Source organism: Taudactylus pleione, unplaced genomic scaffold (genome assembly GCF_031769625.1).
Source record: "Taudactylus pleione unplaced genomic scaffold, aTauple2 ptg000053l, whole genome shotgun sequence".
Taxonomy (NCBI): Eukaryota; Metazoa; Chordata; class Amphibia; order Anura; family Myobatrachidae; genus Taudactylus; species Taudactylus pleione.
In genome coordinates, this window is record NW_028284455.1 from 34,920,203 (window position 1) to 34,936,009 (window position 15,807).

Below are 15,807 nucleotides of genomic sequence, written 5' to 3' on the forward strand. Positions count from 1 at the left end.
AACATGCGGAGGAGAAGGCACTGTGGGATAGACATCATGTAGTCTTTCCCCACAAACAGTGCAGGAGCCAGGCCCGGGATAGTCACAGCCTGGCGCTGCCGCCGCAGAGCTGTGTGTAGTGTAGCACTGGAGAAGTAAGGGAGGTGGCAGGGGGAGGAGGAGGCACTGTGGGATAGACGTCATGTAGTATTTTCTCAGTCCCCAAAAACAGAGCAGGAGCCGGGCCCGGCACAGTCACAGCCTGGCGCTACGGAGCTCTGTGCACTGCAGCACTGGAGGAGAAGTAGGTGGGGCGGCAGGGGATGGAGGAGGCACTGTGGGAAGACAGTCAGCCTGAGTGACAGAAGGGCTGCCTGGGCACCCGCTGCATAATATACATTGCAGCGGTGCGTCCGGCAAATACTTTATGGTGGTGACGGCCAGTTCCACCCCAAGGCCGCCGTCGCTCTGTGCAACGGAACCGGCCACACCACCCTAGCTGCGGCCCTGCATGGGAGGAGTGGCTGCGGCTGGGCATGCGCGGCATGTCCTACCGCGGCCATCTTGTTTTCTCTTCCTGTAGCGTAGTCAGAATGAGCTTCTGTACAGAAGCTCATTCTGACCTGGCTCACGCTGCGCTGCCCGGTAGGAGCTGAGCTCCGATAGCGGCAGGTAAAGGGCTGCTGCCGCCGGCGGGGGAAGTGTTTGAAAAGCATTAGGGGGGCAGTGGCAGGTGGGGGGGCTGGTTTGCTGCAGAGCCCTGGATGCCCCCTAGGAATTGAAGTCGCCCCTAGGCATTTGCTTATAATGTCTATGCTTAGGGCCTGCTCTGTAAAGGGAAACATTCTCTCTAGTAATATCTGCTTTGTCTATACTATAGAACATACAGTAAAATACACGTTTCATCGTACCTAGCAATATATCGATAACATATAATATTGATTTTTATACTTGTAGTTGTTGAACTTTGACCATTTTTATAATTTATCAACAGAAAATATATTTCATCACGTGATTTGTTTAGTTTTTCTTATCACAAGATTATTATTCAACTGATAACGCTATTGATTCAGCTTCCACTTGCCTGAAAACCCTCTGGTCCTGGTATAGATTGACCAGGTTCACCTTCTTCCCCCTAGAAACAAAATGAAAATGTCATCACTCTATATATAAACTGCATAACTAGACTATAAGGGCACTTGTGAAATAAAAATATAAATCAGAGGCACTCGTATTCCGGTCTTTGTGCATTTGTACATGTTTGAATGGGTTCATGCATGTGTTATAGTGGTAACATGGCCTGTATTGCTGCAGGAGCAATATTTATGCGTTCTGAAGTGGGAGATGAGTGGAAATGGGTGGATTGGATCACAGAGAATGCAGACAAAGAATGCACCTGAGTCTGCAGTTAGAGGTACACAACTAGGGGTAAATTTACTAAGATGGGAGTTCTATTAAGAAGTGATGTTGCCCATAGCAACCAATCAGATTCTACTTCTCATTTATCTAGCAGCTTCTAGAAGATTATACCTGGAATCTGATTGGTTGCTATGGGTAACATCACTTCTTAACAGAACTCTCATCCTTATGTGGCAGGAGCTGCATTGACGTTCAAGCAGTGGAGAAAGCAAGTTTAGGGAGGCGTTCACAGTCTGCTAGGGGCCGTTAAGCTCATGACTTTATTAAAGAGGTTCAAATATATAAAATTTAGGAGATGTAACTGAATAAGAGGATGATCCAAAACTGATAAAAGTTTTAATTCTTTTGAAGTCATCTTTTTTTTTATTTTAGCTAACTTTGTACATCACATACTTCTAAAGTAATGTTGAAATAAAGGTGTTGAGTTAGTGGAAGAAATAAATAATTCAGAAAGGTTCAATTACTAATATGCAAATGCTGCTTTGTAGCACCACATGCCATGCAATGCATACTGTATGTCTCTGTAATGCCCGTAGTTGCATACACATGGTTTTGTGGCATGCGCAGTGAGAAAAGGACCTCTTCATACACAATTATGTTCTACGCTGTATTGGCCCCAAAAAGTAATTATCCCACATCGCCGGACTCATTACTTTGTGTTCATATACATTAATGGCTGCAGAATGCTGAATGTTTTGATATCCAGTCATATTTTTATATCCTACATTTTGTTATAATTTAAAATGTGTACATTAATGTTGTTAAAGTAATACTTGTATTAATTTAGAGGAATAAACAAATATTTCCTATAATAATATAAATAACTAACCTTTATTCATAACACTATTTGTTGTGATTATTTTTTAACCCTCACTCATCACTATATTATTACATATTGGTTGTTATTAACTAATAGCAAACATATAATAATGGTACTGCCCCAGCTTCTCTTATTTATGCAACTGTTAATAAGATCTAGCAAAGGGGATGTAGTCGGCATCCCAGCGTGCGGGATGCCGACGGTCTGTATACCGGCGCTGAATTCCCGATAGGTCGGGATCCCGACACCAGTATGCAGCAATCGGCTGTCTGCGTACGCTTTATCAATAGCAATCCTTGCTGAATGAGGCCTCACATTTGCTGATTGTTTCACTATAGGTTTGGAACATGTTGGTATAAAGTGCATGGTGGGAATGCTAGTTCTTGTGTTATTACTATTAGGATTACTATTTGTTATGTATTGATATGATAGAAATGTATATATTTTTTTACTTTCTTTACTGGTTGTGGTATGACCCGGCCGAAGTGCTACACATACAGGGGTCTATTTATCCATTTTTGTACCACAAAATAATGAGAGAACCGGTGTTTTCACACCCATGTCACATTACTTTAGTATCACTTAAACGTATCAAAGGGCTATTGGAGCAGTTTTGCATAAAAAACTACTGCAAGCCCTTAAATATGCATTTTTTTTAATAAAAAGATCACATTTCCCATACTTGTAATGGGAAATGTGATCTGTTTCAGATTTACTAAAATAAATTGTAAACAAATACCAGGAGGGAGCCCTGCGTTAATAACGCTATCTGGAGATGGCGTTATGCAGGCTTCCCTTCCGTTTTACCTACTCTAACTCGGCCTTCCCTGTCTGCTGACAGGGAGAGCAGGAAGAAGGCTTCTTTGATCAGCCATGTGTGTCTGATGGGCCACAGGCTGATCACAGTTCAGAAAAATAAGATAGAATTAGAAGTGTGGGGAGGGAATTCGTAAGGACAGAGCTTTCTCGCAAGCGATGTGAATTTAGATGAAAATATCACAACTTAACTACATTTTGAATGTGTATTGTGGTAAATAGACCACACAATCAATTAACTAGTTCACAAAAGAATATTTAAACCACACCCTTCCAACCAGCACAATAATGCACATGTAGCCATGACATGTAATTCAAAAAGCTATTTCCTTTGTAATACCAAAAATGTTTGTATATATAAATACCCCTATAAACTATGCAAATAAACATTTCTGCATTACAGCAAAATGCAAGTCCTATATTAATGACACATCTCTCTACATGAAGAGGGAAAAGCCTGAGGGGAAAAAAATAAAAAATAAATACATTTTACTATAAAACACAAATTTAAATACAGGAGGCGTTTCCCTGGTGTTCTGCAATATATCCTGGCATTTGTAGATTAAAAGGATGACCTCTTAAATGTCTTCAACTACTTGGGAGGTGTGAATGCGATTTAGCCATTATTAACCAGTGATTTCTTATCATCGATTTTGTAACTGAATTTCTGTTTATCATGGCCGCAGATTTATGACATGATAAAGTCATGTTACATGATATCACAGCTAACTGAATTGACACCTATGTGTAAGTTTGGTTTGCTATGATCATTATCACTTGTATTTACCCTATACTAAGTGCAAAAGATACATGTTTTCATGTCTGCAAGCCCGTAGTTGTGCCAACATGCCCTCAATGATCTTTGCCTAAGTGAGAATGCCCCAATACAGTTACATTTCTTCAGTCTTATGTATAGATGCAATCAAATGTGTACAACTCTTCACTAGTCACACTTGTGTCCGCTTAAGCGGGGTACACACAATGATGTATCATACAGTATATGGTTCCGATGCTGATCGTAACGATATATCATACACATAGTGTGTATGCCTGATCCATCGTTCCTGGCTGTTGATCACTGTATCGTCCCATCTGCTGTTCTGCACAGTGTTGCTGTTACATGCAGCATGTAACAATACATTGCACCGTAGTACACTGGACCGTGCAGTGTGTACGGCACACCCAATGTATTGTCACATCGCTCGCCGCATCGCTGGGTCACACTGTCATATAGTTGTACCCAGCTTAGTTCCAGAGGATGTACAGTGCATTAACACACAAGATGCATTAACACACCTGTGCCAACAGGTGTACGCTCATCTCTCCATCAGCCCCAATATGTATAAAGGTCAGATTTAGTCTGCACATTCAAATTGTAAAAATAATGATAGGGTGCATCACCGCTGTGATTGCCCTCACATAACACAGGACAAGAACACAGGAGCACACATTAGACACTGAAGACATACATTTGTGTATTAGACTCTGTAATATCAGTTGACAAAATAATATCTGAAAGAAACATTTTGAACAAATGCTCACATGTACTGCAACAAGCTGACCACATTCATACCCTGATTTTGACTTAGCTTATCCTCTGACTATGTGCTGCCTGGCCTGACCTTTGTAGTATTCCAGACTATTCTTCTGCCTCATCCTTTTATAGTGTAGAGTTTGCAGTTATAAAGTGTTTATTAATTGTTTCTATTACTATTTTTGCCACGTCTTGCCAGCAGTTACCTCACCTTGCACCAGCAGTATTATCATTATTATTATTGGGTATGTTTTGTGCTGCTGCAGGCCTGTTACAGAGAATAGGATTTCTCAGTTACTGCCTTTGCAGCATTAATATTGAGCTTTGACGTTGGTCCTGTTTGTATTGTTTATTTGTTAGATTACAGTCGTGTTCCATTTATCCTCTAGACTAACTCTAACCATTAATAAGCCAACCTGAAGTCCTGACGGCATCTACAGATGTCTCCTTACTTACTGGTTGTCTGTACGAGTTGGGTACGGAATCTCAGCGATCGGAATCTTGATGCTGGCATTCCGACAGGGTTAGCATACCGACACTTATTGGTCGGTATGTTAACCCTTCCCCTCTCCCTATCCAAACCCTTCCTCCCTGGTGCCTAACCCAGTTGGTATGTTAACCCTCCCCCTCTCCCTACCCTAACCCTTTCTCCCTGGTACCTAACCCTGACCTCCCCCCTAATGGCTATACCTAACCTCCCCCTCCCCACACCCTAAACCTAACCCTCACCACTTAGTGCCTAACCTTATTCCCTAAACCTAACCCTACCCCCGACCCCACTACTTACCTTCGGTATACCAGCAGTCAGGATGATGGCACCGGGATTCTGACCGGCGTCGGGATTCCGGTGCTGGTAATGTAAGCGTCGGCATACTCGACTGCTGGGATGCCAAGCGTATCCCGTCTGTATGCCATATGGTGTGAGACACATGGCACGACTGAGATGCTCTGAGAGGAGTAACATAGGGTAACATATTTTTCTTCACAGTTTGCATCTTAGTCGCACTGCAGATGCAGTGATGCCACTCACAGTGTACTAGAGATGCTAGGCTGCAACTTTAACTACATAGCAATTGGTTATATACATGTACAAACTCACATATGAATCACCGTGGAACTCGGCGTGAGAAAAAGCAGCAGCCGCTCGCATCGGAGCCCTTTTTACAGATTCAGATGCACACAGATGTACAGATATCGGACATCAAATTCATAAGTGCAAAGCCAGCAATGTATACTTGCCAACATTCCTTCGGGATTGGGCAGAGGGGGGCGACACGGCATGGCTGCCAGTAATATCGGAATTTGTGTAGTGGGGACGGGCCCACGATGATGATTCATTTCCGCATTAATCACGTCCCCCCTGCTGCGGGTGTGGGTGTGGGGGGGGTGCGTGGAAGTCCGGAGGTATGAGGGCAAGTTATGGCTGACTGGGAGACTTGCCCACTTTTCCAGGTGGAAAATAAGCACTCTACTACCATTCTACTCCTGGGCTTTGGCTGCCTTGGTGTACTGTAGCTCCTTTTCTAAAATGACCATCCTATCAGCTGGTGCTATGACTGCATGTTCTATAGGTATTGAATCTTTTACTAAACTTGCCATGTGTTTGTGTTGCAGCTCTGTCACTAATTCTAGCCGACCAGTTTTCTGCATCTTTGGCCAATATTGGTGAAAATATTGATAGTTTTGAGGTTGTCTTTAGAATTTTGACTTTAAATGAATGTTAATTATATAAATAATAATGTAGGAACAAAAAACAAGTCTAAATAGCGTGATTTTTAATTACTCTTTTTAATGAAATTCAAGGCAAAAACCAAGACAAATCAAAGTTTTTGCTAAGGATGTATGTTAAATTGTAGCTGTTTATTTTGATTTGTTGTGTCTTTCCCTTTGGATTACTGCAGGAAAGGAGATTCCCATTGGATTTATTAAGCAGTAAATGATGGATGTGGGGACTGCTGGCTGCCCTATCCCTCATAAAATTCCATAAAATTATTGTTTCCTCATACTACCAAACAATGACTTTTATGTGATTTCAATTAGCCTGTATCCCCCTAATTCAGTTTCGTAAGTACAATATCATTGGGAAGGTTCTGGCAGTGATATCTGGATGTGTAAATTACTGTCTAGATCGTGGTTAATTAGTCATCTTTTTAGCAGAAAGCTACTGTAAATACATGGAAATTGAAGAAGGAATAACGTCTTCTGGCCACTGACCAGGAATTACATATGTAGCCATACTTCAACATCAGTAAAAATAATATGTATGCTACTTATACGATAAAGACACAGAGGTAGCTGTAATGGCCTGCAGGTTGGTTTTGCCTTTTAAATGATTGCCACTTTAAAACATCAGCCAGACTCACTGGGAAGTTGCTGATGCCAGCAATTCGCAGGCTATTACATTTACCCCATAGAGCTGATTCAGAGTACTGTGGCATGCAAGTTGGCTGTATTCGCACTCCCATTGCGTGCTGGAATTGCGGCTATTAACCCATATTCCAAGCTGAGTGCCTTTATACAACCACAGCATCCCTACCTGTACACTTGGCATTCTAGCAGTAATTATTATAATGCGCATATTCTTGCAAGATATGAGTCTGACTGATCTCTGTAGTCACACCTCTGCATAGTCCGCAATTCTGTCTACATGCCCTTAACACACCCTTATTAAATATAGCCTGTGCGGACACACTGAATGTGGACATGCAAATTAATTGTGTATGACTCTGATTCCCCCTTAGACGCGTATGCTCAGCTATGGAGCATGCACAGTACCTAATCACGCACAATCCATCTGCAAAACAGATTTGCAAGGAATACCGCATCGGCCCCATAGGATTAGGAATATACATTGAAACATTGAACACATTGGGAGTAAAAGCCTGCTTGCATGGTTAGCATGCAAAATCATAAAAATAATTGTTCTCTTGTTTTTATATAGAATATATATAAACTACAGTGACCTTTCCACTAGACAGGTTATATGCAAACAGCGCCCCTACCCTATCCAGTCACCTCTTCACAGAGTGCAGTCATAATGTACCCAGGTCAGTGCTCCGAGTTGATAGATTACATTTATCCTCTGCTGAGGCTGCCAGGCAGGGGGGCGGGTTTGTGTCCAGAGACGCCAGAGAGCTGAGCTGTAAAACCCTTTCCCATCTTTAGCCACTGCTGTGATACCTGTACATTAGTGGCTGAGACAGAGGCGGCGTTTGGAATATGGCGGCGACCGCGAGCCAGTCACAGCTTGCGGATCAGCAGCCATCAGGAGTGCCAGCCCCTGATTGACTGCTGTTCTGTGAGGTCCAAGTGGCTCGCTGCCAGCCCCATATTCGTAATGCCGCCGCTGTCTCAGCCACTCATCGCTGTTTCTCTGACTGCCTGCGCGCCACCAGCTGGCGGATTGGCACAAATGCGCACTGCTGCTACCTGGGCTGGGCCCCCCTCTCTGCAGGCCCTGGACTCCAGTGCCAGCAGTCCCCCCCCTGATGGCAGCCCTGTATACACCATATTGCACAAAATCCCCAGTGCAACTGAGACACTCCGAGATGATTAGTTTATGGTATATTTGTTTACATTTTGCATACTATTTGCATCGCAGATGAAGCTAAAAGTCGCACAATGTGTACTAGAGATTCTAGGCTGCGACTTTAACTGCACAGGAATTGGTTTCATACACGTACAAAGTCACAGATTAGGCACAACAGAACTTGGCATGAGGAATGCTGCACCTATTTGCATTAGAGCCCTTTTTCACAGATTCGGACTCAGGCACACACAGATGTACATATCTTGCACATTACAGTGATCTGTGGGTCTGATTCATCATGGATCGCTATTGCGATCGCGGCTGCGATTACGCGCGCAAGTCTGCTGTGAGAATATGTTAATGAATGCAATCTCAAAGCAGTCGCACAGCCAGCATAGAGACGCCCACTACAGCTATCTCACATCCGTAATACCTCAAAGTCCTGCGTATACATCGGCCCCATACGCACAATTACAGTACAACAGCTCTGACCTTACTCAGAAATTGCTAACCTCGTCGCACGCAGTGAGATCTCAAGCTGCGTGCGCCGTCACAGTAGCTAATTTATGCACACCCATGCAACAGTATTCAAACGGACAGGCACGCCTGCATTTCTCCAACCACTCCCCCGTCACCACCCCCAAACACTGACATCCCTTCAATCGATCTGCGATGGTTTTGTGTCTGCATAAGGGATCGCAATGCTAACTAATGCACGCTCACTGCGGTGCATACGTATGCACAGTACGCACCATCGGCCGATATGAGTATGCTTAAGTTCCCATGAGTGGAATACACAGCCAGTAAAGTTGTCTCTGCAGCGTATTCTCATGTAATATTGTGTATGCCATTGCTGTGTGCACAGTGTTGAGAGATTCCTTTCTGGCTGTATTTATCCCGCAGTGTATTTGTATAACATTCTATTCCATAATGACATATGAGTATTTTAATATCTTGGATGAGCATTTATGGAACAGACCCGTCTTATCTATTGCTATCTTAACTGACATTCAGTGTTTTATGTTCAGATAGTGAGAGAAAGGAAGCAGTGAGATGAAATATATAATTACGGTAAGACCATAAATTATCTGTTTGATGACGGATCCCTGATAGTCAGATGTAAAGTGGATTCAGAAGTTTTGCCAAAATAATGTAAAAGCATTCCATTAGTTATAGATAAAAGCTTTTTTTATGGAAAGACTATTACATTTTCTATAGTTTATATGTTTTCCTGAATCTGAACTTTATTAACATTGCAAACTACAGTAATTAATATTTTGAAAACTGAAGGTGAATCATGGTTATATCTTTCCATGGTAACATAAATATGGTTTGTACGGGCGTGGTACAAAATGTTGACACCAGAATGTCAACATGGGTGTTATGTCCACATGTCGACTTTCATAATGTCGTCATGGCCATTATGTCAACATTGTCAGAAAGCCTACATTGTAAATGTCGTTAGTCGGCATGTCACGTTTTTAACCTAACCCTAACCACAGCCTAAACTTAACCCTAAAGCTGCATACACACACAACGATTTTGTTACCACTGATTTTCTGAATGATTTTTTGTCAGATTATCTGTCAGAGTTTTTAAAGTGTAATGAACGATTTTTTGAACTACAAACGATTTTTGTAACTTCCCTAATGAAAATCGTTCAGTTGGTCAGTCAGAATGAACTACAAACTACAAATGGGAACGCGCATGAACAATAATCGTTCATCGTTATAACTCAGAACCTGAACGATTTTTTCAACGATTGAACGATAACGACGTTGTTATAGTTAAATCGTTCAAAAAATCGTTACGTGTGTATGCACCTTCAACCTAACATGGTCTGTCAACATTCGCAGTGTCAACCAGTTTTCTCCCCAGAATTTCCACAAAGCCAGGCAGCATCATGAGGCAGCAGGGGAAAGGGGGGCACCACGCACCCTCATCTCCCCCTACCCGGCATCCAACCCGCTGCCAGGCGGCCTCTGGGCAGGAGAGGGAGCGGCTGCGAGTCCGCAATTCCTGCAGCAGCGGAACCATTAGGCAGTCCGGGAAAGAGAGAGAAGGGGCACCGCACATGCACATTCCCTCCAATCCAGCATCTCACCCCTGCCAGGCGGCCTTCTGGCAGGAGAGGGGGCAGCTGCAAGTCCGCAATGCCTGCAGTGGTGGAACCCTGAGGCAGCCGGGGAAAGTATGGAGGAGGGGCACCACGCATGCTCATCCCCTCCCAACCGGCATCTTACCCACTGCCAGTCGGCCTCCGGGCAGGAGAGGGGGTGGCTGCGTATCCGCAATACCTGCAGCATGCCTTAGGTGCAGGATGGGCCCTACTCATTGAGCACTTCTGCAGCCCACAATGCCCTCTGCTTGCTGATACCAGTGCCCTCTGGGCACCGTGCAGTGTTTGAACACTGTCAACATTATGGCATTGTCGACATTGTGAATGTCATAATTTTCATGGATGACATCTTGTCCATTCTGAATGTCGACATAGTGACTACATAATGTTACTCTATATGGGGGATGTAGGACTTGGTGGCTAAACCTTCATAAGATAATGAATTGTGTACTTGTGACAAAAATATCTGTTCTTGTTTGTGTGCTATTTGTACAGTGCATGTTCAATGTGTTTCTTCTATTCATGCTATAAATACAGGTGTGTGTATGGGGAGAAGATCTCTCTGTAACAGAAATGGTGGATCTATGCTGGTGTAAAATGCTCACCAGGTGCGTACTCTACCTTGGACCTAATTCAGATTTGTACGCTATTGCTGCTGCAGCTGCAGTTTTTTCATCTGAGGATGTGCAAAAATATACTAATGAAACACACTCCAAGATTTGTATTGAGACGCCCACCAGAGCCATCGCAGCTGTCCGCAACTGTGTACACCAACGCAGCATCGGACGCAGAACCGGCAAACATCGACTCCCCGAGTGAGTCTATAGTCAGTCAGTATGGCAGATGTAGTTGAGATTCCAGAGCCCTGTTTTTGTGTCTATGGGATCGCAGATGCTGGATTTGATGCGCCCCTGAAACAGTCAAGACATGCCTGTGTTTTTGTCCGACACTCCCCGTTGCCTCCCCTATGTGTTTTTGTCCGACACTCCCCGTTGTCTCCCCTATGTGTTTTTGTCCGACACTCCCCATTGCCTCCCCTAAAGGCTACCTGCCTGTCAATCAGAGTGCGCATAAAGACTCGCAGTGTGTGACTATGGTAATGTAACTTGACACTTGTGCAGTGCTACTTAGACACATGCGCAGTGGCAAAAAATTGCTTGATTTGTGAAAAACATCTGCATTGCGTATAACTCTGAATTATGCCCCTTATTACTAACAAAAATGGCTTTTCATTCTCATGTCATAGAAGCCTCTTGATTTTAATAGCTTCCACAAAAGCATGGGATGTAAAAGGAGGTATAGTACTGTACCATCTAAAGATGAAACCCTGGTGCGTACCTTAAGTGAGGGACCTTGTGAAATGTCTTTTGGGGTTTTTAACTACGCACTGCCAGAACTAACTGGATCTAAACCTTTGTATGTTCTGACTGACCACATTTATATTGAGGAAACAATTAGGGTTCTACGTGTTTTAGTCAAGTCATATTTCTGGTAGGATTTGTTGTTATTCTGCTTGTCTGTATTGAATACTGTGGGTTTGATTCATTAAAGATCGCTACTGTGATCGCAGCTCCGTAATCGCACGCAAGTCTGCTGTGAAAGTATGCTAATGAATGCAATCGCAATGCCGTCACACTGCCAGTATAGAGACACCCAATGCCTCCCAATACCGCTATCTCACATCCGTAATACCTTGCAAACTCCATAAACATCGGTAACACAGAGTACCATCGGCACCTCACGCAGAATTGCAGCAACCCTGACCTTACTTAGAAATAGCTAACCTCGTTGCACACAGTGGGCTCTCAGGCTGCCTATGCAATCGCAGTGGTGCTAATTTATGCACACCCAAGAAACAGCGTTCAAACGGACAGACACACCTGTGTTTCTCCGACCACTCCCCCGTCACCACCCCCAAATGCTCACTGCCTGTCAATCACTCTGTGATGGCTTTTCGTGGTCTGTGTGATCACAGTGCGATCGCAGTGGTACCTTTGGGCACTGAGATGCATGCGTATTATGCAACAATCGCCCATATGCGTACGCTTTAGTGATCCTTAATGAATCAGGCCCTGTGTTCATACAGCACAGTGTAGCACTACATAGGAAGGTTGTTTCAAATGAGAAAAGTCTTAGATGTGCTTAGTGAAGGCCGTGTTCTTGCTGATCAGGTCTTGGACTTAAAGTGACAACTAAGTGGATCCAATGATAATTGTCATTACCCTTGTAATAATTTTTTCTTTGTATTAAAATAACATAAGGGACAATAGGCCTATACAGTGTCGGACTGGGGCATGCAGGGCCCACAGGGGAAATGCAATGGTAAGTGCACCCTGGAGTGCGGTGCCACAAAGAGAGAAAGAGAGAGAGAAAGAGAGCGAGAATGAGAGAGAGAGAGCGAGAGAGAGAGAGAGAGAGAGGTATATAGGCAGAAAAAGAGAGAACAGTATATGGGGAGAGAGGTTGAGTATATAGGGGGAGAGAGAGACAGTAACAGAGAGAGAAGTATATAGGGAGAAAGGTATATGAAGAGAGGGAGAGAGTTGGGGAAGGGAGAGAGAGAGAGGGGGAAGGAGAGATGGGGGGAGGGAGAGAGAGAGGTATATGGGCATGAGAGAGAGAGTGATAAGGAGAGAGAAATGGGGAAGAGAGGTATATGGGGGGGAGAGAGAGAGAGAGAGAGGTATATGGGGAGAGAGAGGTATATAGAATAGATCACTTACTCACCAATAATCCTGTTATATACTGTTATGTTCCACTATCTATGCTGTCTATATGGTGGATATGTGACACTTCTAAGTGTGAATAATTGATAAGAGATAGGTACATACAGGATGTACAGTATAATAGTTGAGATAAGCTTTCGATTTTTTGGAAGGAGACCAATACTAAAGCTGTGAATATTTTCAGATTTTGTGAAGCTAAATATTTACAAACTGCACACAAAAATGACATAACTTGAAGGGCGGGGCCAAGGGGGTGGGGGTTGGTCGGTCGTGTGTGGGGGGGGAGTCGCGATCACGGGGGGCTAGCGGCAGCCAGTCGGTGATAAGTGATAAGGCCGCAGAGGGGATACAGTGATAAGGCCGCAGAGGGGATTCGCAGGGACAGAGCTTTATCGCAAGCTCTGTCCCTTCAGGAGATTTTTAATAAATCCCTGTGATATTGCCTGAATTTGCAATGCGAATTCAGTCGGTAATATCACACTACAATCTGCACTTTAATGCGGATTGTAATAAATAGATGCCTAAATGAATAAATAATGCTGATTGCTATTTCCAGGCTATGTACATTTGTTTATTCTTGCTCACCTAGGCAAAGCAGGTATTCTCCTAACCTCTGAAAATACCAGTAAAGAAAAGGTAGGAGAAGCAGACTTTGTCCTAGAGTCCAAATGCTTGTGTAGGATAGTGATATGGCTGTTTTCGGTTTTAGTTCTGGGTACTTAAAGGTGTGCCCTTTGTCATGTACTTTATACTCTGTGGCTGTCTTGCCAAGAGAGAAGGTAAGCAATGTGAACCAGAAGTGTTATACTATGATGACTCAAACTGTTATAAACAGGAGCCTCTAATCTGTGTCATGTTTCCAACATTGTTATTTAAATTATATCAGTGATTCTTAAACTCAGTCCTCAGGACCACCCTGTTTACGTTTTGCAGGTCACCCAGCAGGAGCACAGGTGTATTCATTACTCACTGACACATTTTAAAAGATCTACAGGTGGAGCTAATTATTTCAATTGTGATTCTGTGAGGAGACCTGGAAAACATGCATTGTTTGGGGTCCTGAGGACCGAGGACCTCATTCAGACCTGCTCATGAGCGCACAGCGCTTGCAAGCGGCCTGATGGTTTGCGAACGCGCATGCACACGCTTCGTTCTGCAGCAAAGACAGCCCAGTGAAATGAGTGACAGGAGAGGCCGTTTGTGGGTAGTAACAGGGGCAGGACACTAATAACGGGGGTGTGGAGGTGCAAACGCAGGCGTACCTGGGTGTTTCAACGCCGTTTTTAAGGCGTGCATAATTAACAGGCAGCGTCATAGTACAAGTCACATGCCTGTTTTTACACTGAAGTCCTCGCAGTGCTTGCGGCAGGGTAAGGCAACCACAAGTGCTGCGATTGCTACCGATGGTGCTCGATGTACCAGTGTTTTAATACACTTCCTGGAGATGACGTGCGCTAGTAGGCGTCTCAACGCTAATGGGTGTCTGCATACACAGAGCGATCGCTCGCACAGCCATAGTGGGTGTGCTTATGCCTAGGCGAACGATCGCTTCCCATGTCGTCACTTTGACAAATTTGCATACGCTGGATACGAGCGATCGCATCTAGCGAGCGGGTCTGAATGAGGTCCCGAGTTTGAGAATCTGTGAATTATATATTTACATAGATAGTGATATTGAAAAACAAATCAAGCGCACTATTTTCTTTTTACAAGGCTACCCGTTAGATCTAGCGGGAGGCAACACTAAATTTCCAGCAAGACAGCTGGAAATTTGTGAAAAGCAGATTAATTTTGATTTTAGTCAAATTAGTTAGTCGCAAGTTGGAAACAATCCTGAATTGATACATGACAATTAGACTAATTATCTAGATTAGATTCACAAATTATGTTATTTACTAAATTATTGCTAAAGATAGCATTCTCTATAAGACATAGGGCCTGATTCAGACCCACTCGCGAGCGGCTGTCCGCTCGCAAGTGGGTCGATGTTCTGGACTGAGCATGCGCCAGACGCGACGAGCGAAGGAAAGTCCTTCGCTCGTTGTGTCCGATCAAAGGGGGCGTGCTGTCAATGTTGATTGACAGCACGCCCCCTTTGGTAGGCATGCCGGGGGCGTGCCTCCCTGACGGGGGCGTTCCCACGGGAACGCCTCCCGTCAAAAGCCGGCCCACTGACATCACTAGTGATGTCAGTGGGAGTGATTTTGGCTCTGATAGAGCCAAAATCACTCCGGAGCTTGCGGTTGAAAACCTCAACCGCAGGCTCCGGCTCGCAATTTCGATGGTCGCGATGGTCTCGACCATCGCGACCATCAAAATGCACGCTCGTATAGCCTGTGGGTGGTGACCCACAGCTATACGAGCGTCCAGAAGGACGCTCCATTTTCATGGAGGCCGGCCCTCATTCAGAGCGTGCGCTCTGCTCAGAGCGTACGGCTCTGAATGAGGGCCATAGACTTTTAATCTATTAAGTGACTCCGCCATCAACTTTGGTAGAGAGTTAAGCTGGCCACACATCTAAAGATTATCTGTCCAACCAGCCAACTAGCTGATTGGTTGGAATGAAAATCTGGTAAGGTATGAAAGTAAATTACAATCAGAAATTTGCTCCCAAACTCTGGAAAATGGACAAAAACTGTTGTTTGAACAAATTGTTTAGATTTATTTATTATTTATTACCAGTTACTTATATAGCGCACACAAATTCCGCAGCGCTTTACAGAGAATATTTTTGGCCATTCACATCCATCCCTGCCCCAGTGGAGCTTACAATCTATATTCCCTACCACATGCTCACACACATACACACTAGGGGTAATTTTGTTGGGAGCCAATTAAACTACCAGTATATTTTTGGAGTGTGGG

The 15,807-nt window shown here is 44.0% G+C and overlaps 1 protein-coding gene across 1 annotated transcript in view; it reads right to left on the reverse strand.

The window, feature by feature from the left end:
* The window catches only part of LOC148535362 (uncharacterized), a 242,115-nt gene that overhangs the window by 24,254 nt on the left and 202,054 nt on the right, over positions 1-15,807 (reverse strand). The window contains exon 24 of the mRNA XM_088462674.1: positions 1,064-1,114. Coding sequence (XP_088318800.1) covers positions 1,064-1,114 — 51 coding nt within the window. The remainder of the gene's footprint in view (positions 1-1,063; positions 1,115-15,807) is intronic.